General features: G+C 42.9%; 1 protein-coding gene across 1 annotated transcript in view; it reads left to right on the top strand.

The window, feature by feature from the left end:
- The first annotated feature begins 4,740 nt into the window (after positions 1 to 4,740).
- LOC129326556 (cilia- and flagella-associated protein 47-like) overlaps positions 4,741 to 22,310 on the top strand; it is a 286,389-nt gene continuing 268,819 nt past the window's right edge. The window contains exons 1-3 of the mRNA XM_054974773.1: positions 4,741 to 4,805; positions 17,869 to 18,062; positions 22,024 to 22,167. Coding sequence (XP_054830748.1) covers positions 4,763 to 4,805; positions 17,869 to 18,062; positions 22,024 to 22,167 — 381 coding nt within the window. The 5' untranslated portion in view covers positions 4,741 to 4,762. The remainder of the gene's footprint in view (positions 4,806 to 17,868; positions 18,063 to 22,023; positions 22,168 to 22,310) is intronic.

Genomic DNA, 22,310 nt, shown 5'->3' with positions numbered 1-22,310 from the left:
CACACTCTGAAACATGTTTGAGATAGGATTGAAACCACTGCAGAACAGAAAGATAACATGGTAGAGGGTATCAAAAGCTGCCAAGAAGTCCAGGAGAATTGACAGCTTTTCAATATCTACATGATCTCACACTTCCGCTGTCCATCTCCTGGCACAGGTCATGCATAAGGGCAAGAAAGACTGTTACATTCTCATAATCGGACATGAATCAAGACTGGAATGGATACAAGCAATCAGTTTCATTGAAGAATCCCTGAAGTTTCCCAGCTACCACTTGTTCAATCACCTTGTTCAAGAATGGTACATTTGAGACTGGACAATAGTTATTCAGCTCTCCTGGATCTAGGGTAGGAGTAGATGCATTACTGCCCACTTCAAGGCAGATGTGATGACCTTGTCTCCCAGGGAGGCACTTACTGTGTCCTAGACCCAGCCTGCCTTCCCTCCTCACTGCATACTTAAGCAGTAAGGAGGGGCAAGGGTTATACAAACAAGTAGTAGGTCTCAAACTTCCAAGAATCCTATCCCAGTCCTCAGACTGGACAAGCTGAAAGGTATCCCACAGAACTGTGCAGATTGCCCTGTTAGGATAATTTAAGCCTCTCTCTGCTAGACTCCAGGTCAGAATAGATGCAGAAGATTTTATCTGTAAAGTCTTTAACAAACTGATTGCAGCAGGCTGCAGAGCATGGTAGCTCCTTCTGTGGGCTCTTGACTACTTGTAAGACTTCTGCAGGTCTAAACTGCAATGATGGGGGCAAAATATTGTTTCTTTGCTGTCATTAATGACATGACGGGCTTTAAAATGAGCTCTAGCCTGTGTCTTGTCAGATTTGTCCTGAGTTATTCTCCACTGTTGCTCTAGCTGTCTCCTTTGTCTTTTCATCATCTACAGCCATTCAGTAATCCAGGGGATTGCCTGGGCTCTTAGACCTGAGAGGATGCCTAGAAACAATCATGCCTGGGTCATTTCCTCATTCCAGAGGTCAACCAGGGCATCTGCAGGACTGCAGACCATATTAGCAGGAAAATCCCCTAATGCCATCAGAAAAGCAGTTGGATCCTTCCAACGATGGGGAAGGAGATCATCTTAATCAGTCCCCCACCCCTGTAGAGTCTTGGTATCCCCAGAAATCTAAATCCCAGCTAGTAGTGATCTATCCATGACAAGGGGAATATCTTCAATCCTCCCATCTTCAGATTACCTTCTGTCTAAAGATATGGTCCAATATATAGAGTCTTTTGAGGTGGCTCCATTCTGTGACAGCGATCATCTCCCCCTTGTGCTGAAAATAGACATGCAAAAGGCTGATTTCTGTGTGGCTAGACCCACTGACCCCTATGTTGGCACCATAGAAAGTGTCAAATATTGTCGGCCCAGATGGAAACCCTTATTGGAAAAAACCCTGGCCAAAACCCTGCAATCAGAGGCAACAAAAGCCATTTCTTACAGATTAGTGGCAGCAGATAATATAGATTCCTGCCTTGGAGAATACGAACTGATCCTGGAGGAGCTCCAGAGGGTTTTGCAGTCTTCCAGAGCTGGGCCCCCAGGACCTGGACCAGACAACCATCGATCTTGGTTTGATAAAGAGTGCATAAATGCAAAGAAATCCCTCAATATGAATTACGCCAGATATAGGGCCAATTCAGAGGCAGTATCCCTGCTGGCTCTGAAATGGCAAAAAGCCCAGTACAAGTCCCTTATTAGGAGGAAGAAACAGGAAGTGATCCAGTTAGCCTGGGAAGAACTCAGAATAGAGAAATGGCGAGATCTTTCAGAGCCCCCCAGTAGGGTAACACCTATGCCTTATCTCCTCAACCTATCAAATCAGGAGTACAGATGAATTTTCACACTAATGCGACTGGATGTTTTCCCCTCGGCTGTCCTCGAAGGGAAGTTTAAAAAAATCCCTTATGAGGAAAGGATTTGTCCCTGCTGTGTGGAAGGGATAGAATCATTAGAACACATTATATTTGATTGCAAGGTGTATAACAATCTTCTCAAATCTCTTCCTCTTTTTTCAACTTTGCCCCTTACCCGTAGTCAAAGGATATGCACTCTGAGGGGGTTTCTTTTCAGATAGACATCCTAAGATCACATTTCAGGTGGCCAGATTTGGTTGGATTGCTTCAAGGATCAGGAAATCCTTAGTGTCTAAGTGAATGATTTTATTGTACCACTGAGAATTTTAAAGTTTATACTATTGTATCATGAATGATTTTACCCAGGTATTGTGAATGGTTTTATTGATGTTTTATTTTCTTCTGTGGTACCTTTTATTGGTGTTTTTGTAAATTGCTGGTCACTGACCGTGGAAAATAAACTACTACTATCCTATCCTATCCTCCAGATTACCTTCTTTTTGTCCAGAGCAGAACACCAGATCAAGAGTGTAACTTGTTCAGTGTGGGGTACCTTTTACTACCTAAGGCAGGCTCACTTCATCCTCCCTTGTTATGGAGACTAATGAAATCCTGAGTTGATCTTGAAAAGATAGCCTCAGCATGGATGTTGAAATCACCCAAACCAACCAGGCTATGAATTACAACACCACCTCTAAGACCAGCAGAAAGAGTTTGGTAGCAGTACAGAGTTTGGTAGCAGTACAGAATCCCAGACCTGACTCACACAACACTAGATAAGCACTCTCAAAACTAGCAGAGTCCTGGCATCAGGCTCAACCATAGTTTGCTCTTATATCCAGGTTTGTATTACATTCCTAATGAACAATGAAATATATGATAAAATGGTAGTTTCTAATTGTGGCTTGAAGGGATAGTGCAAGTTGTACTGTGCAGTTTGGATGTAAAGGTAAACTAAAGGACTGCTTGCTCCCTCTTGTCCCTGGACCCCAGAAGGAATAAAATGTCATTCTCCTCTGTTTTATCTTGACTAGAGGTGGACATGAACTGAAATATGAACCACAGTTCGTCAGGAACTGGTCTGGTTCATGGTTCACGAACCTGCGGTTCATGGGAGCTCATTTCTCACGAACTGTGACAAATTTTAGCCTGTTTTTTTTTGGTTTGTATTTTGGTTTATCACTGCAGACAGCCTGACTCCGATCAGTCTGTTTCCTAGGCAAAGGGGGGTGGGTGGGCTCTCTGCAGACCTTCTGCTGACCCAGAGGTGACATTTTCACGAAACAAATGAACCGATTTGCCTACCAGGGAAAGTTTGTGAAAGTTTATGGTTCGTGGTACATGAAACACGATAAATCATGAACCACATGGTTCGGAATTTTCCCAGTTCGTGCCCATCTCTAATCCTGACCCAACAAACGTTCATGGCAGAGTGGAGATTCAAATCTGAATTTCCCAGATCCTACTCCAATCACTCTAACCACTACCTTGTCTGGCATTACATTTGAACCCATTGCTTTTTCAAGCAGGTAACTATCAGTGTCTTCAGTATTCACAGTGAAAACCATTATGACCAATTTAATATTGAGTATTAGATTATACTGTATTAAATTATATCACTCACTTGTACAAACTAGCTTATTCACAACAAGAGTCCTTACTCTGACAGAAGATTCCTTTTTAGTGAAGAGGGATCGCAGGATCTAGCCTATTGCATACTTCTGCCTAAACATAGGAAACTCTGAATTTACATCTCTCATGAATGAATGAGTTATGTATTTTTCCATGCAGTAGCTCACTAATTTCAAAACAATACCATTACCAATTCTATTATGAAATTAAATGGTCAGAGTAAATGGTTATTGATATCACTTGAGGGCAATTTATTTTAGAACCTGTTTTTTGATAGCATTACTAATAAATTGCAAGGCTTTGATAGACAAATAAAAGCAGAACAAGACAATGTTGTCTTATGTAGTATAACAAATCTGCTTGTTAAATGTTGCCGCTGCATTAAGCTGCAACTCAAATGAATATACAGGCTACGGTATAGCTGTATGTTCCCTAATACTTCTGGATAGGATGAGTCAGGGCTTTTTTTCAGCTGGAACGCAGTGGAACAGAGTTCCAGAACCTCTTGAAAATGGTCACATGGCTGGTGGCCCCGCCCCCTGATCTCCAGACAGAGGGGAGTTTAGATTGCCCTCTGCACTGCAGCAGCATGGAGGGCAATCTAAACTCCCCTCTGTCTGGAGATCAGGGGGCGGGGCCACCGGCCATGTGACCATTTTCTCCGAGGGCAACCCACTGAGTTCCACCACCTCTTTTCCCAGAAAAAAAAGCCCTGGGATGAGTTAAGTGATTCATTTCTCCTAAGCAGAGCTCAAACATTTCTTAAGTGTGCTATAGGTGTCAGTGAATTTAATAATGTTAGGGATCTGACATTCATTTATTTTTTGCTGATTTTCTGATTTCAGTTTTTGCTCCTAACTTCCTGTTGACATGTTTCGTTGTGGTAAGCATCTGGTGCTGTACAATGACAACATTTTTGAACAACAGGATAAATCCAAAAGATAGACCATAGATTACACAGCCTATAAATTCTTCTGTGGTGATGAACCCTCCTGGATTGTATGTTGATTATTTATCAGGTTTTTTTCTTTGACATTTTGCTACTGTAAGTGGAATGCATGTGTTTATACTTGTACAAATAATTAAAACTATCTATATTGTTAAAACAAATGCTGTTCTGTTATTACAGAAAGGTGTTCTGCGCAACTTGCCTTCACACTTTGAACAATACATTGAGTACAGCGTGGAAGTGAGCATGCCTAACTATTTTGAAATCCCTAGTAAAATATATATTCCTGTGCTGGCATCAAGTAGAATTAATGTGATGCACCTGGACAATGGAAATTCTTGTTCTGCAGCAGAGACAGGTAAAATGCCTAATGTTGAAGGAAAGCAAAATAAACTTTATATCCTCTGAAACTCCTTATAAGCACTAGCTAGGATTCTTTGCTCCCAAACACAAGTGAAGAGTTCCTCTGGTCTATAGCAACTATTCAAACCCTTCCTTTGAACAGAAAGTTGTCGTGATGATTACTGCAGAATTTTGAGACCATTCTCTTTCCATTTTCCTCTCCCTAATTCAGGCAGGTTTACACGTTTTTTTGTTAAATTTATTTCATTGACCAGGCAGTTTGAAATTGTTGTTGAACTGTTAGTCTTGTTCTTTGAAGAGGCGCCAGCATTAATAAGCAAGAAGTAGATGTGGGGGCTAAGTTGTTTTAAACCTCAGCATTCCCAACAGTCATTAGGACTGCAGGTTTAGAGCAGAAAGGATTCCACCCCAGATTTCCATTCTTTTTGCCCCAGTTTACATTAGCCTTGCAGAAGTTCTATAAATTAACAGTGGATATTCTGTTCATCATAGCAAACACAAAGAATCATCAGTCTGATTTTGCAGATGAAAAGTTAGAATTCTAAGAACATATTCTGCTCATCTTTGTATGCTGAATGTTTTATTATTTACTTTAAAGAAAAAGACCTTGTTTATTCTTGTTAATATTTTATATGACTGAAGCCATAGTTTGAAGTTCATGTTTCTTGCAGGATGTCAATATTGTTTGCACCTTCATGAAAAAGACAACAGACTTAGTTTTTGATAGCCCTTTCTGGTCAAATTTGTCTGTTACAGAGGAATATTATCATTATAAACATTTTATCTTAATTAACACAGTTCCTTTAAAAACAGATAATTGCGCTTGGATATATATATATAAAACAATAAGAAACTACTAATTTTTTAGAGATACGGATCCAACAGTGGAGGAAATGTGTGTTGAAATAGGTTCTTGTGTGAAATTTTACACTGCATAAGTATGTAAGAATATAAGGAATCTCCAGTATCCAGTAGCCCATCTTTCATATATGGAGAGAGGTTAAATGCTCTGAATTTTCTGTTGTGCTCATGGAGTCAGCTGCTTTTTTCCTATTGAAGTGCAAATTCCAGCTACCAGTTTTCTTCCTTCTACTGATGATTAGTTCATGCAGATCTTTGAGAGCAGTAATGGTCCACTGCTTAGGAACATAGACTTTGCAAATTGGTTAGTTTGTATTAAAATTCTCATTCTTTTGTTTAAAATGTGTATCTGTCATGCAATGTTTGCATATATGTTTTTGAATTCACACACACACACTTACATATACATAAAGATTGTGTGCATGTATGTGTGTATATACACACGTAAGTAGGGGACCCTCAAGGAGTTGCAAAGGAGCATCTCATATTTCCCTGTATCCCCTTCTCCAAATATTTTATTTTCCCCTCCTCCTGGGAACTCCTATATATCCTCACCTTTCCCTGCTTCCATCTCTCCTTCCCATGCACCAGTCAACCTGTCTTTTATCTACCTCCAAACTTCCACTGTATGTATTATTTACTTCATTTATATCCCATCTTTCTCCCCAGTGAGAACCGAAAGCAGTTACATTGTTCTCTTGCCCTGTTTTATCCTCTCAAGAAACCCTGTGCAGTAGGGTAGGCTAAGAGTATGTGAGTGGCTCAAGGTTACTCAGTGAGCTTCTGTGGCATAGTGGGGTATGTACATACAACCATTACAGCACTTGAAAAAGTGTGCGGGGGAGGGGAGCACCTCAGCCCACTGTGGGCCCGATCCCTTGTGGCATATTTAAATCCCATTAAAACAGCAGTGGCATCCATGGGTTGGACCCATGGACTCTGTCACATCTAGTTTGGTCCTTACCATTTGTGTAGTCCTATTGATTTATTATTATGCTCTGTTTTGTTCATCATATGTGTGAACAATTTCATTGAATTCTTTTTCTAATGATTTTTAAAGAAGTGCAATGTGGCTTGTTTATGCATGCTTTTTTTTTTAAATAAACAATTTTTATTCAATTTTAGAACTGGAACAATAATCAAACAACAAACCAATATAATACATTGCATTTACAAATATTAACACAGTGCTTTAACTTTAATACATCAACAATGAGTAGTGTGAAGAGGGAGGCTGCAGATCTCTTGCTTCTATGTATTCGTAAAATGGGATCCATTTTTCCCAGAAGTTTGATCCCGAAGATTGAATGTGGCTTGTTTCATGTTAAACCAATAGCAGTTTAATATAGTGAGAAAAAACGGGTTGATAATAGGGGGTGCAGTTGTGTGCTGCCTTTGCTGCTCCTTGCGTCTTGGGAGAGAGGTCTGCTTGGATTACACTTGCCATTTTTGCAACTTTACCTACTGTGCAAAGATGATGGCTGGAGGCACCTTATTCAAAGGGCTGTAAAATAAGACCCCTTTGCTCAATTCACTAGAATTGAATTGAGTCTTTGGAAGAGAAAGTAGACTGGGTTTCTTGATATTTTGATGTCATTTAGTTAAAAAACAGTCAGGAAAATCTGCTATTTTTTTGCATGGAAAAAATGGGCAGACATCCAATCTAATGTTAATGAAAACAGAAATTAAATCCGATGAGTCTTCATGATATGACAACAACATTTCCTAGAATTCTTAAAAATGATAGTTTCTCTTTCTTAAATTATGATAATGAAATCAAAACAATATTTTTTTTAGTGCACAACCTTAGTTGATATTGGTGTCTTCCACTCAAGTAACTGATTTTATGGTTTCCCTGTTGGCGTGTGCGGCTGCAGATGAAGTACAGCAGCAATAGGGCAGCCACGTGGCAGGTTTCTTTACAGTTTTCCTCCCCAGTCCTGGGCCACCAGGACTGGCAATTTAAAAAATGGCACGGGGATATTTTTATACTGATGTACCATTGTACGGATAGGGTTTTTTTTCTTTTCTTTTTGTTTTCCAGTTTAAAAAAGTAAGTCTCTAGCCCCTCTCCTTGCAGAGATAGGCCTTTCACCTTAATTCTTGATAAAATATAAATGTCTAGTATTTTCACATTGGGGAGGAGGTGCGGCCAAGTCAAGCAAGATGAGCTTGCCTCCCTGCCTTCTCTTCCCTCCTCTCTGTGCTCAGCAGCCTGCTAGAGGGGAGTGTAGGCCATCCTTGCTGAGGAGGAGATGAAGGTGGGGCTCATGCTTGGGGTCTGCCTTATCTCCCTGCCTCCTCCCTCTCCCCCTGTGCTCAGAAGCCTGCAGGAGGGCAGCATGAGCCCACCTTGTCAAGGAGGAGAGGATGCTTCTTCTCCACCTCACCTCCCCATGCTTGCCTCCCCTCCAGGCTGGTGGATGGGAATGTTATGCACAAACTTGTGCCTGTGGTGTCCCTCTCGCCAATCACAATAAGAGACACACACACCACGGAGTCCTGTAGAATGAAGCAATATATGATTGTTTAATTTAAACAATGGAGGAGCCCTTTTACACAGGAGTAGGTGGTCTCCTTGTGTCCAAAGCTCATCAAATCTACAATAGAAGTGCAAAGCAATTTATACCCTCAGGTTAATTATAATAATATCACAATATTCTAATATTTGTTATCTTATTGGCTTGCAGTCTTTGACACAGGTGTCTAGGGTTAATTTGATTGGAAGAGCAAGTTTAGGTCAGCTACTTAATTGGGGGAATTCCAAGATTTGCAGCTCCTTATCTTGTCCTTGTGCTTGTTCCCCTTGGAAGGACACCTGCTTCCTCCTGCCCACCTCCCTTTTGCTAATGTTACCTTCGACGGCGCCATGAAGTCTCATCTTGGCAGCCTTGGGGCCTTCAGATAACTGAAGTCCATGGGCAGAAAGGAATGTTTCCCCCATTTCTGCCCTTTCTTCCAATTTTGCAGCCTTGAGGGAGATAATGCCACAGGTGGCTGACCCAGCTTGCTGCATAAATCAGTTTCTGCAAAAGGCTCTCTGGTACTGATTCCTATTGGAATCCTATAGAATAATATATCGTATGTGTAATATTTCTATACGTGCATCTCTACAAGCAGTATATTTTTTAGTCAGCATACATTCTTCTCTGTTCTTCTTGTTTCAAGTGTCATATTCTTACAGGTTGCATTACAAATACTACATTGGCTCCTGAGCATAGAAAAAGTACAAGGCATGTAATATTGAAAGGCACAGAAGTAGTATATAAAATCCCTTTCTTCAAATCTATATCCACCAGGAAGGGAAGCTTCTCCTTGGTTCTTTCCTACCCTGGCAGATCCCGGAAAGGAAAGAAGGCAGGCGGCATGATGACATCACTTCCAGAAGGGAAGTCATCATGCTAGGGCCAGGAAATCCCTGTGACTACTTCTTCCTTTTGTCCAGATTTTGCTAGAAACTATCTGTCAACCCCAATGACCAACTAACTTATTTATAACTCCACCATACTTCCAGTACGTTTTCTAATCCAGATATGTTTTTGATATGGGCTTCTGACAATGTAAGAGATTGGAAGGAACTATTTTGGGACTAAATGCGGGTTGTTGCCCCATAGCAGATCCACAGAGAGACATTTTATATCCCCGTAAAACAATTAACAAGCAATGAATAATAAAATAAAAATCAAGTATGTTCATGCATGGGTGAGACAGTCACACTCTGCTGTATATAAATTAAAGTCAGATAAGAATAAGTGATGTTTATTTTTTTCATGTATTTGTCTAATTGGGTATACATATACGTGGAGATTGTGACTGCCCCTTTCCAGCTTCAACTGTCTATGTACAAGCAGCTATATCCTACTAATTTTTTTTTATTTATTTTTTATTTTTTTCAATTTATATACCGCCCATCCCCAGGGGCTCTGGGCTGTGAACAGTTAAAATCGATAAAAACAAAAACTAAAATCAATATACAAATAATAAAACAAATTAACAAGGTGCAGTGGTGGGGAGAACCCTCCCCCACCCCAAAGGTGGGAGGACGACATGGCACCGCCCCCTTCAATTGCCCCTACTAATTTTTTAATGCAGTTGTGTTCCTGAACACGGAGCATTTTTATAGATTATGCCCATAATAATTACTTAAAGTTTAAAACAAATACCATGAAAAATGATGCAGATCTTCAACCATTTGTATATGTTCCTGGTTAACCTATTCAGTATAGTATAGTGTGATAAGAGTACGGAAGCTGGATTGGAGAGACAGGTGAAATCTTTGGTTAACCTCAGTCTCATTGATTAGCCAGTTTTCTCTCACAAGGCTGTTGGATAAAATAGGATAACCCACATGTAAGCCAACCTAACTTCCTTAGAGAAGGGGAGAGATATACATGCACTCTTTGCTGATATAACAGCACCCTTTGCTGTTAATCAGTTTACACCTTTTTTGGTTCATTAATCTGTCTTGGACAGTATAACAATGGTGGTTAATGTCTTTCTGTTATGTCTGACCTGTTGTCTGGCACTTGTTTCTGAGCAAACTTTGGAGCCAGTGTGTTTTCAGTTGCACACCACAAGATGTAGTAGAAAGAAGGATGTTGCATCTTCATAAAGAGGTAGTACCAGCAGAGCAGAAACTTTCATTTATAATAATGGGGATTAAATTGTCTGAGCACTGCTCAATAATAAGTAATCTGCTTGCTCTCACAAAACACATTTCCATTGGGAATAAGATTACTTCTCCTAATGAAACTCCATTGGTTAACCATTTCTGTAACTAGGTTACCGTAAACTAGATACAAATTTGTGTGGCTAAGATCCCTGGAACTGAGCTCATGTGGGCTCTGTCCACAGAGTTTCATCATAAGCATTGTTGATGACTGCATAAATGAATTGGATCCATGTTTAAAATATAAATATTTTAAACATTTTTGTGAGCACCATAGGCTAAAAACTTGAGAAATGTGATGCATTTTACATGTACACATTGCAAAAGTTTGCAATAAATAAAACTGTACAACTAAGTATTCAATTGTCTCCTATTAGTTTTATAGTTCATAGAATCCAAGCCATTGAACAAATTTGAATTCTTGGAAAGGGTCTTTGCCATCTTTCCCTTCCCACCAGATCACATTGAATCCCTCCCCCCACTACTCTTGATAGAGAGAGGATCCTCACAAATAGAGAGGATGCAGCTAGTGGGGGGAATTGGTGGAAGTCACACATTTTGTGACAATCAATTTAGAACTGGTGTAAGGATGAGCTTCCCCCATCCAACGGTGGTCTTCTCCCTCATACCATTTCCTAGTATCCCCCAACTCTCTGGAGTAACAGGCTATGGGCTGAATGGGTTCCAGTGGGAAGCTGAGCTGGCAAAAATCTCTTCTGTGAATTCTGCATTATTCATAGAATGTCACAGTCAGTTGATGTCATAGTCTGTTTAAAGTATCACAATTTATTTACATTAATGTCTTTTTTGTTATGCTGGCTGTTATGCTCACTAAAGCTAACTTTGACATACTTATTTCCACCACTCAGTTTACAAGACATAAATATTTATATCTTTAATAACACAATCTAGAAAGTGTAATTTCCTGAATATCTGTGGATATGTATATGTTAAAATGTGCCTTTGTATTATTTTGAAGAACTAATTACCATCTTTTCTATATACTTTATGAATTTTGTCTCAGGCACTTGTTCAGTGTTGACTGTCATCAGAGCAATCTTTTTATTTCAAATAATATCCTGAATTTTTAAACCTGTTCGCCTGTACACTGTTATCAGTGATGCTCTTTCTTTTCTGGTAGTGTTCTATGGATAATTGCGAAATATCAGTATCAGTATTTTGTCTCCATTTAAAAACAATTGCTGGTGAAACTACTTTCCAGATTAGTAGTAGAAATAGCTCCCCCTCCAGCCCTAATTATGAGTAAGTAGTCATACTTCATGGCTGTGGCCCTCAGTGCAGTTGAACATCCACGTTATAGATTAAAAGATACAGCCAGTTCAGTAGAACTCATCTGAGCATTGTGATACAGATGGGGATGAGCATTCAGATGGTTTGCATTAGAAAGGTGCTGTCTGGAGATGGGTCTTCCCACACCCGGAGAAGCCCCCCCAGACTCCCCTGCAAAGCCCATAGGAGCTGACAGCGGTGCCGCAACTCACTGGGAGGAGGGGTCAGCACTGCACAGCCGAGGGGGAATGAGGAAGGCATCCGTGGCAGGGCCAGGCAGGCAGCCGGATGCCCTGGTGGTGGGGAAGGTGCAAGGACGGCTGCAGCGACAGGCGGAAGCCCAACCCCACCAGGTGGAACGGAATGGCAGCGGCAGCACTGAGGAAGGGCCGGGCAGGTGGCCCAATGCCCTGGTGGCGGGGAAGGTGCGAGGATGGCTGCAGCAACAGGCAGAAGCCCGACCCCGCCGGGCAGAAGGGAAGGCAGCGGTGGCACGGAGGGCCATGGCCACCCTGGCACTGGCCAAAAGGCCAGATGCCCAATGAGAGGGCACCAGGGCCGACGGCTGGCAGCATGGAGCAGCACTGCCTGCCCCAATGGGAAAGAAGGACGGAACCCCGCAGGCCAATGCAGAGCCTAGGGAGGTGGGTCCAATCCCAGTCCACCAAAGGGGATAGGCCAGATGGCCTGTCTGACAGGTTGGGCCCAGTAAAGGCCTACAGTGGGGATGGGGGGTGGAACCAGGAAGGGAGAAGGGAGGAGAGGCTTGCCCAAGGGCTCGCACCTGGACACAGGTGGGGCCAAGTCCTGCTACCTGCTATAGCACTAGTGATTGGCCTAGCGTTGGGGGCTGGATAAGGGGAGTGGGGAGGAACTTCCCGAGGCGGAGGGAATAAAAGGGCTCAGTGGCTCCCGGCCAAGGAGGAAGGACAGGCTGGCTCACCCTGCTGTAAGGATAGCTGCCTGCAAGGGAGAGAGAGCTAGCAAAAGGGGGAACACCCTACTCATAACACTCCCCTTCTGAGGCCAAGCAAGGAGGGAGCCAGACCTGGAATGTGGCATGTCTGGTAGGGGGGGGGTCTAGGTTCCGTCATTTCCTGGTCAGCTGGGAGTGCTGTCTCAACCATCACGGGCAGAGCCTCCCTGGTGACCACAGGCTTCTGGAGCTGTACTGTGAACCCTGGGGCATCCTGTCCCAATAGTACCGGGTAGGGTAAGGTGGGGACTCATGCTAATTCCATGTCCCAGTGGTGCCCCTGGTACCGGACAGAGACTTTCATGATGGGGTACTTCTCCTTCCAGGTCGCCCAAGAGACCAACTCCACCTTGGAACCCCTGCAAGATGCAGTGGCGGTGAGGGAGAAGTCAAGGACAGGAGGAGGGCCAGCCAGTTCCCACGGGTAGTCAATGAGGCCGGAGGATGGTACCAGCTAGTCACCACCCAGAGGGTGGAGACCCGCCAACTCCTGGTACCCCACGAGTTCCGCACCACCATCCTAAACTTTGCGCATGACAATGCTTGGGCTGGCCACTAGGGCGCTAACAACACTCTGTCCCGGGTATTATCCCACTTCTTTTGGCCCTCAGTAGCCTAGGATGTCAAGGCCTTCTGTCACTCGTTCCGCACCTGCCAGTAGGCCACCAGCTGACTCCCCCAGGCCCCACTCTTCCCACTGCCAGTCATCCAGATCCCTTTTGAGTGAGTGGCCGTGGACTTTGTAGGGCCCTTGCCACGGACAGCCTGGGGCTGCCGTTTTCTCCTGGTTTGGATGGATTACACCATGCAATACACGGAGGCCGTGCCGCTCTGCTCCATGCAGGTGGCAGGGGAGGCCAGGGCCCTCATCCGCTTCTTTGCCCAAGTGGGACTTCCCTGAGAGATTATAGTGGATTCTGGAACCCCCTTTACGGCCACCGTGACCCGCCAGCTTTGTGTAACCTTTGGGATTCGCCAGGTGTTTACTACCATTTACTACCCACAGACCAACAGGTTGGTTAAACGATTTAACCAAATGTTAAAATCTATGCTCCAGAAGTTGGCGCATAACAAACCGACCCAGTGAGACTTGCTGTCCTCTCCTCTTTGTCATAAGAGAGACCCCAGAAGCCTCCATGGGCTATGCCCCATTTGAGCTCCTATATGGCCAGTGGCCTCATGGAATCCTCGGGGTGGTAGAAGGGGAGTGGACCTCCTCCAAGGAAAGACCTGGGCAACCGGCCCCAGAGTATATGAGGGAGCTCCAAGAACGCCTTAAGTTCACCAGGAAAACAGCTTTGCAGAACCTGGAGAAGGTGCAGGAGAGCCAGAGAAGTCGCTATGACCAGGGGACTCAACTCCAAACGTTCCATGAAGGCGAAAAACTTCTTGTCAACCAGTGAGTCTTTGGGCCCCATCAGGGAGGTGACCTGTGGCAAGGCCCCTTCACCGTCATCCACGTGCTCAGACCTCTATCTTACCTCGTCCAATGGGGATCCTCCCGGCAACAGACAAAGAGGCTGCATGTCAATGACATCAAAGGCTTGCAAGAGCTGCTAGCGGGAGATTGTCATCTTGCAGGAGATCTGCTGGAACCTTCCAAGGGACACTTGCCCTGGACTCCCACGGAGACAGCAGCAGAAGAGCCCATGCTGGATGAAGCTTTAGGGCTGGAGCAGCGTGTCAGGTTCTGACTGTTTTATGTATCTTCAAACCAAAGAGACTCCATTTTAATCTTGTCAGTATTTTAAGTGCTTCTGTTGCAGGTGGCAAGCAGTTCACTGGAACATCACAGAGAGAAGAAGAATGTTATGTCTACAACTTTTCCAGCCTTGGGAAACTTTCACTTTCTCACCCTCGGGCCGTTTGTTTTGATAACTGTGGGGGAGGATGGGGCCTACAGGGAATTGCTATTCTGTACCTTTGCTATTGCCTGTCATTCGTAACAATACTTCTGTATCAGCCAAGATCCTTGTATCTTGGATTGTGGACTATAATGGTTGTTTATATTCAGTAAATCTTTTGAAATCAATGGACTCATGTCTCATTGCAAGAGGTAGTCTGGATTGCAACTTTTAGCAAGTCACAGTCTGACACAGCGGAGACAGGTAAAGGACCTACTCTGGGACTTCCTCAAGAGCTTCTCCTGGGTCCCCAGCCGCACGACCCTAGTGGCACATGCTATTCCAACCCCTATCGGGCGGGTCATGCAGGCTCCCTGGTGGCCCCTGCCAAGGAAATGAAAGGACATTGTGGATAAAGAAGTAGTGGATATGCTCAAGCTGGGGGTTATCGAACCCTCCCACAACCCCTGGTGGAGCCCTATTGTATCGGTCTCAAAACTGGACAGTTTGGTCAGGTTCTGTGTCAACTTCAGGGAGGTAAATCGTCTCACCCAATTCGATGCTTATCCCATGCCACATGCCGAGATCCTGATTGACCAGCTAGGGACCGCCCGCTACCTAGCTGCCTTGGATCTTACAAAGGGGTACTGGCAGGTGCCGATATTGCCGGCCGACAAATAGAAGACTGCCTTCGCCACACCCCAGAGGCTGTTCCTGTTCAGGATGCCCTTTGGTCTACATGGAGCGGCCACAGCCTTCCAGCGATTGGTCGACACGGTGCTGGCCCAATGTCAAGGTTTTACAGCAGCATACATTGATGATATCGTTATCTTCAGCCCAGTCTGGCCCACCCATCTGCAGCATCTCCAAAAGGTCCTGCAGGCCCTGCAAGCAGCTGGACTCCATGCCAACCCAGGGAAAAGCTGACTGGGTTTTTGCAAAGTAAAGTACCGGGGTTCATGGTAGGCAAAGGTCAGCTGCAGCCCCTCCCAGAGAAGGTGGCCACCTTGGAAGAGTGGCCACAGCCTGCCACTAAGAAACACCTAAGGCGCTTCATAGGGCTGGTAGGGTATTACGGAAAATTTATAAGGAACTTCGCCTCTCTGGCCAGCCCCTTAACAAACCTCCTAAGGAAATATCAGCCTAATAAGATCACCTGGACCCCGGCCGGTGAAGAAGCCTTCCACACCCTGCGCACCGCTCTGTTGGGGGCTCCGGTCTTGAGAAACCTGGACTTCGACAAACCCTTTATTGTCCAAATGGATGCCTCCGACATGGGCATTGGAGCAGTGCTATCTCAGGATATCAACAGCCACAAGAAGCCCGTTCTCTTTATAAGACGGAAACTCTAGGAAGCTGAGCGTAAATATGCCACAGTGGAAAAGGAGGCCCTATCTGTTAAGTGGGCCGTCAGGGCCCTCCAGTATTATCTTACCAATAACCCTTTTACCTTAGTCACAGACCATGCGCCCCTTCTATGGATGTCCTGCATGAAGGACCATAGTACCCAAATACTGAGGTGGTATTTGTCTCTTTTGCCTTTCAGTTTTGTGATATGCCACCGACCTGGCCACTGCAACATCAACACGGACTTCATGTCGCAAAAGCACAAATCAAGCGATCCCATCACAACGGCCCCAAGGTGGGGTGTGTGTCCAGAGGTGGGTCTTCCCACACCTGGAGAAGCCCCCCCCAGACTCCTGTAGGAGCCAACAGCGGCGCTGCAACTCACCAGGAGGAGGGGTCAGCGCCGCACAGCCAAGGAGGAGCGAGGAAGGCACCCGCAGCAGAGGCGGGCAGGTGGCCCGACGCCCCGGTGGCGGGGAAGATGCAAGGACGGCTGCAGCAACAGGCAGGAGTCTGACCCCGCCGGGCAGGAAAGGCAGCGGTGGCACGGATGAAGGGCCGTGGCCACCCCAGCACCAGCCACAACACAGGTGCCCAACAGGTCAGGCTCAGTAAAGGCCTACAGCAGGGCTGGGGGGTGGAACCAGGAAGGGAGAAGGGAGGAGAGGCTTGCCCAAGGGCTCGCACCTGGGTGCAGGTGGGGCCAAGTCCTGGCACCTGTTATAGTACAAGTGATTGGCCTAGCGTTGGGGGCTGGATAAGGGGAGTGGGGAGAAACTTCCCGAGGGGGAGGGAATAAAAGGGCCACGTCAAAGGTGCATATGCATTCAAATCTCTCAATACATTGCAACAGTTATCTTTACAATAGTTATAGACATCAGTGGTTCCAGTAGCAAAATACCAAACATCTCATTATGTTATGAAGGGTACTTGCAAGGAATGCCCGATAATTGATTGGAGTATTTTAAGGGAAAAGTTTATGAAAATGACCTGCATACAACCTTCATAATTAAAGTGAGAACTTTATTTTGTACCTGGGTAACAGAACCAGTGTATAATAACATGATTGAAAAGCAGCCTTTTAATGTGTATAAAGATGTCACCTGATGTGTGATAAATTCTATAGAATATAACATGCATACAAGAATGGAACTATCCTGGGGTGAGAGAATAAAACATACAGGATTATGAAAATTACACTTATATTAATGACAGTAACTTCAAATTATCTAAAATGATTTCCTAATACTACAATTTGATTTTTTACTTCAGTATATTATTACTAATATTATGTAAAAAAATTAAGTGAGTCAAATTTTGGAGCATTATATGTACTTAAACTATATTCCAAAAGACTGATGCATCTTTTAATTTGGATATTTTCTTTGCTCTCATGTATTGTATAAGTGATAAGAGATGGTTGCAGTCTAATTTGAAAGAAATATATTTATGACCCAAGAATAAGTGAGTGAGTTTTATTACTTGTATAACTGACAAACGTGGGACGTTTTTGTGCAAGATAGCTGGTGGGGATAATAACTTGGTGACAAAACAGAAAAGAGATAATAATTCATAAATTAGCAGGTCATTAATCTTGTCTTTATGAGAGAACAAGTTAATTTATTTCAGAAAAGGTTGAACCTCTGAGGAGCAGTCTATAATCTGCTTGATAGCCTAGTAATGTTGAAGGCACATAATATAATGCTATATTATTCCTTTCAAACTGGAGCTTTTAAAAAGGAATAACAGAGTTCAGGTCAAAACAGAATTAATGCTGAAAATGGGACTTGTGAAAGTCTTTAATTGTAACCAAGCACCATTTTATAAGAGAAAAGCCAAATTGCCTGTGGTGATCTTTGTAATCAGAAATTAGCTACAGTGTGTTGGACCTTTTCACATTTTCTAACTGAACAGGGGAAGGTGTAGTTATATATTTGCAAGATAAATTAATAAACTAATAAAATGTGTCTTTGTTTTCTCTTTAGAGAGTGTTTTGGAGCATCTTCAGAGATTTTAAGGTGACTGCTATAATGCATGTATTTAATCTAAACAAAGTTTGTTTTTTCCACAGAAGATGCTGCAGTTGAGCTTTCCATAAAGTTTATACCTCAATATCCTGGACGATATCCTTGCCAAATTCTTCTACAGTCCAAATATGACATCCGGATCTATAACATTGAATGTGTGGTAAACACAGATACTGTTGAAGCTGAGCTGGAGTTTGTAACTCCAGCATATCAAGCAGTGATTCAAGACATCCCAATAGTATGTCAGTTTTTACATGATGGAAGTCAAATAATACGGGTCATACTGGGCTCAAAATGCTGACTTGACAAAAAAGTGTGTTAGCACTTGAAAAACAAGAGTTCTTCCCTCATTTATTTCATCATAATCCTGCAGATCTTGTACAATTTTTTACCATTAACTTATAATTATGCTGAAAATAGGAAAATATCTTGGAATGATTTGGCCCATGGAAAAAAGCTGAAATGTTCCAAACTTTTGTCTAAAAATAATTCAAACTAATATATATATTAAAAGTTAACCTTTTCTGTGAAGTCCTTGGTTTTCCAGCCATATCTGATAGTTTACATATATGCAACTTACATTGCTTACAGTAGTTTTCAGAATAACGTTTATTGCATGCGGCCAAAGGCCATCACAATTAAGCAAATAAAGCATGTAAGTAAAACATGAACAATAAACAATAAAACTATAATGTTAAAAACAAATAAAAGTACACTAAAACACATTAGAATGACATGGTTTGAAACCTCAGAGAAGATAAAGCCATTCTAAGACTAGGAAAGGTTATTTTTGTCAAATAAGGGGCTCTGCCATGGTCCCTCTTGAACAACTTGACCAGGAAGAAAATTTGGAACAGAGAATTGTACTTCGGTCCAACTAGCATCAGTCTTAAAGATCCAGTCTCATATGCTGAGACCAGGTAAGGGGATACTCCAAAAGTCATCCACCAGAAAATAACAATGGAGGATATTTTTAAAGCCAGCTGTGCAAATGGCATCTGAAAGCAGCAGTGCATTGCTTTGCCTTAGGAGTGGAAAGATGCCTTTGCTTTCTCCAGAATCTAAATAAGACCAAGTACAAAGGAGCTCTGATAAACAGCAACCCAAGTTCAGCCTGCAGTAAAGCTAGAATTCACTTTAAAAAGAGATTTTGGATTGGTTCCAGCGTTGAGATCAGATGTTCATTCCAGCCCCAGATCTCTGCTCCTTATAGAAACTGCAGGATGGCCTTACACTGGAACAGTTTCAAGGCTGGCTAAACTAAAAATCCTCCTTTCATGGTGTAAAATTTAAAGATGGCCCTAGTAGTTCTCAAAACTGAGGCTTTTGTTATCACCAAGTGGGCTTTCCATAAGAGGGTTTCACTAAACATCAACCCAAGATACTTAAAACGTTCTACATTGTTAAATGGGATTGCCACCTATTGACCATTTAAATCTTTGAGGTCTCTTCCTAAAGACCATTACTTTAGTCTTGGAAAAATTTGATGTTTATGGTCTCATCCTTACAGAAATTGCTCAGTTTGTTCAGCATCCTCCTTAAACCAGTACACGTTAAGGACACCAACACTATGTCATCTGCATATAGGAAAATTGATACTTTCTGACCCACCCAGTGATAGTTGAAAGAACTCAGGTCCTGACAAACTTGGAACTATGTCATTTAAATACAAACTGAAGAGTAAAGCAGCCCAAATGCATCCCTCTTGACTCCCCAAGAAGTCAGCATCTCCTCTGTTAAAAGAGCCTATGGGAACTCTAGCGGATATATTGGAATGAAATTCCCGAATCAGAAACGAGGCATTTTTCAATATTAGAGCCTGCTAGTTTCGCCCTCCCTTGGTTCCCATCTACTGAGTTGAAGGCAACAGTTAGATCCGCAAATGCTGTAAATATGGCCTTGGTGTTGACCCAGCTGGTAAAGAGCCTGCCTACGCCTTTCCTGAACTCTGCTTGTTCAGGATGGATAACATTATTGGAAGTTTTCCAGTCTTCCAATTTATGCAGCAAAAATTTCCTGTACAACTTGGTGGCTATATCCAGCAGGCTAATTGGTTGATAATTTGGGAAGACTGATTTGCAGCCCTTTTTAAATATTGGGACTACAATGCTTAGATTCCACCCTGAGGGAAAAACACGAGTTAGAATAATCAGGGTAAACAACTCAGCAGAGATGGGCACCCACCAGTCAAAAAAGGATTTAAACAACTCAGGAGGGATCAGGTCCTCACCAGCGGACTTACCAGAGGGGAGAGAGGAGATGAGGAGGGGGATGCTGCAACAGGAGGCCGTTGTGATGAGGTAGACAGATCTAAAAGTAGTGCCTGTCCCACTGCCTCAACAATTGGCTTCTTTTATTTCTTTAAGATATTTATATCCCACTTTTCTCATACCAGCACTTTGGAGAAATAATGGAGTCATTTCAGGACAGGAAAATGGTGCAGGGGGCAGGTAGGACCCATTCCTTCCCCTCTGCCACTGTCCCAGTCTGAAATGGGCCTTTATGTTACTTCAGAATTGAATTTCCATGGGAAACTCACAGCTATTGTATGGCTGCAAGTCACCATGGCAATCATATGGTAGAAGTAATTTGTAGTTAGGACTTTAACCTGTAACTTGCAATCTAGGAGCAAAATGGCTTGAGGGTTTTAGGAGAGCTTGTTTTGGAAAAACAGGAAAAGTGTTAGAGCTATTGTTTTGCTATTGTTTCCTACAGTTCTAAAGTTCCAGCGGTTGTGACATGAACACAATTCCTGTTTTGTAAAAAAACAAAAAACAAAAACCCTGCCCAGATAAAATGATTTAACAAACATTGATTACAGATTATTTTCTCACTATGTGATTTCACACAGCGTGGAATAGAGCAGGGAGGGATTTGGATAGGAGGCATGAAAGAAGTGTGCTTTGAAAGGTACTCTGGGTTGGAAGTAGAATTAAAATCATTGCAGTGAAAGTCAGCCTGAACACGCATAGTTTTTTGAGATGTATGAAGGGATATCTCTTCACCCATCTTCACAATTTGATAAAAAAGATACAAGCATTCATCTTATTAAAACATCCACCCCTAAGTAATGCAGAATTAAATAACAGGTTTTCAATGGCCAGAATGAACATAATATCGACTCTTTCATTTTCAGAGATTAAGGTTTTTGGACTTGGTTACTGGCTGAGCAGACTTTGCATAGGTGCAAGCTTTTAGTGTGGTTAGTTGTCAGCTTGTTTCCCTTCAGTATAGAGTTTAATGTGGGGAAGGATACTGGGGTTTAAGGATGTGGTGCATCACATGATTCTATAAGTCCCTGAGGTCTTGCCTACTCTGCAGGTTAAATGATCTTTTGGGGATGGTTAACTGGTATCGAAGGGAAAAACTCTTCCTTCAGTCCTAATTAATAAGACTTCTAGAAAGCCAGCATGGTGTAGTGATTAGTCTGTGGGACAAGGTCTGAGGCTATTTACGTATTAACCTCCACTTTGCTTTAAAGGTCACCTGTGTCTCAGCATGACCTACCTCACAGGGCTGTTGTGAGGACAAAAATGGGAGGACTATATGGATTAAAAATCAAATCAAGCGCACTTTCCCTAACCAAAAGGTTCCCAGTAACTCTTCCATCTAGTGCAAAGATAAAAATCACCCTCACACTGTATCATTGAGGCGGGGGGAGGGGCTGGCAGGAGGGAAAGGCACCTGCATGGAGGAGGCACTTCCCTGTTGTGCTAGAAAATGTTATTGCACCTGCACCTGGGGCCAAACCATTAAAAATTGGCCCCAAACAGATTGGAACTGATTTTAAGTAAGTAAATTGACCTCTGTTGCTTCCACTGACACCAGAAAGTGCCATTTCCAGCACAACAGGTGAGCATGGAGGTAAGTAACCACTTCCCCTGTGCCCTCCACCTCCTGTTTGGTCCCTAGGAGAACTGGCAATCCTGAGTGCAGCTAATCTCCAACCTGAACCATAACACAGTATAGTGTGAAGTTTGGGGAAACACTGCACAATTTAATTTCATGCCCCTATGTAGTAGTAATAATAAAAATAAAATTAAAGCATACTGAAAAATTACAATGATATCTGAAAGCATGAGTGCCTTGATGTTGCACAGTCTAAAAAAGATATGCCCTTTACTAATCTGTGAAATCTTAGCAGCATTTATATTTGCTATACCTTTCGACATTTCATTTTGGATACCTTTTTGTTACAGACTAACATGAGTCAACAAGATTGGAAGCTTAAAGCCAATTTAAAGGGATGCTGTTTTTATGGCCCTCCTCTCATATATGTACCCCCAGGTGAAACAACTACTTATACTCTTATGTTCAAGCCAACTACTGAATGCGTGACTAAGGTAAGTGAACAAAATCATTACTGTTTTTTATGAACAGCACTTTACTTACAAACAACTAACAGGAATTTAGGATCACTCAAACATACATTATTTTAGTTATTTAGTCATGGTATTTATACCATTCCCATTTATACCTTTCCCAT

This window comes from Eublepharis macularius, chromosome 3 (genome assembly GCF_028583425.1).
Source record: "Eublepharis macularius isolate TG4126 chromosome 3, MPM_Emac_v1.0, whole genome shotgun sequence".
Classification (NCBI taxonomy): Eukaryota; Metazoa; Chordata; class Lepidosauria; order Squamata; family Eublepharidae; genus Eublepharis; species Eublepharis macularius.
The sequence above is the reverse complement of the archived record's forward strand: the minus strand, read 5'-3'. Positions and strand labels throughout refer to the sequence as shown.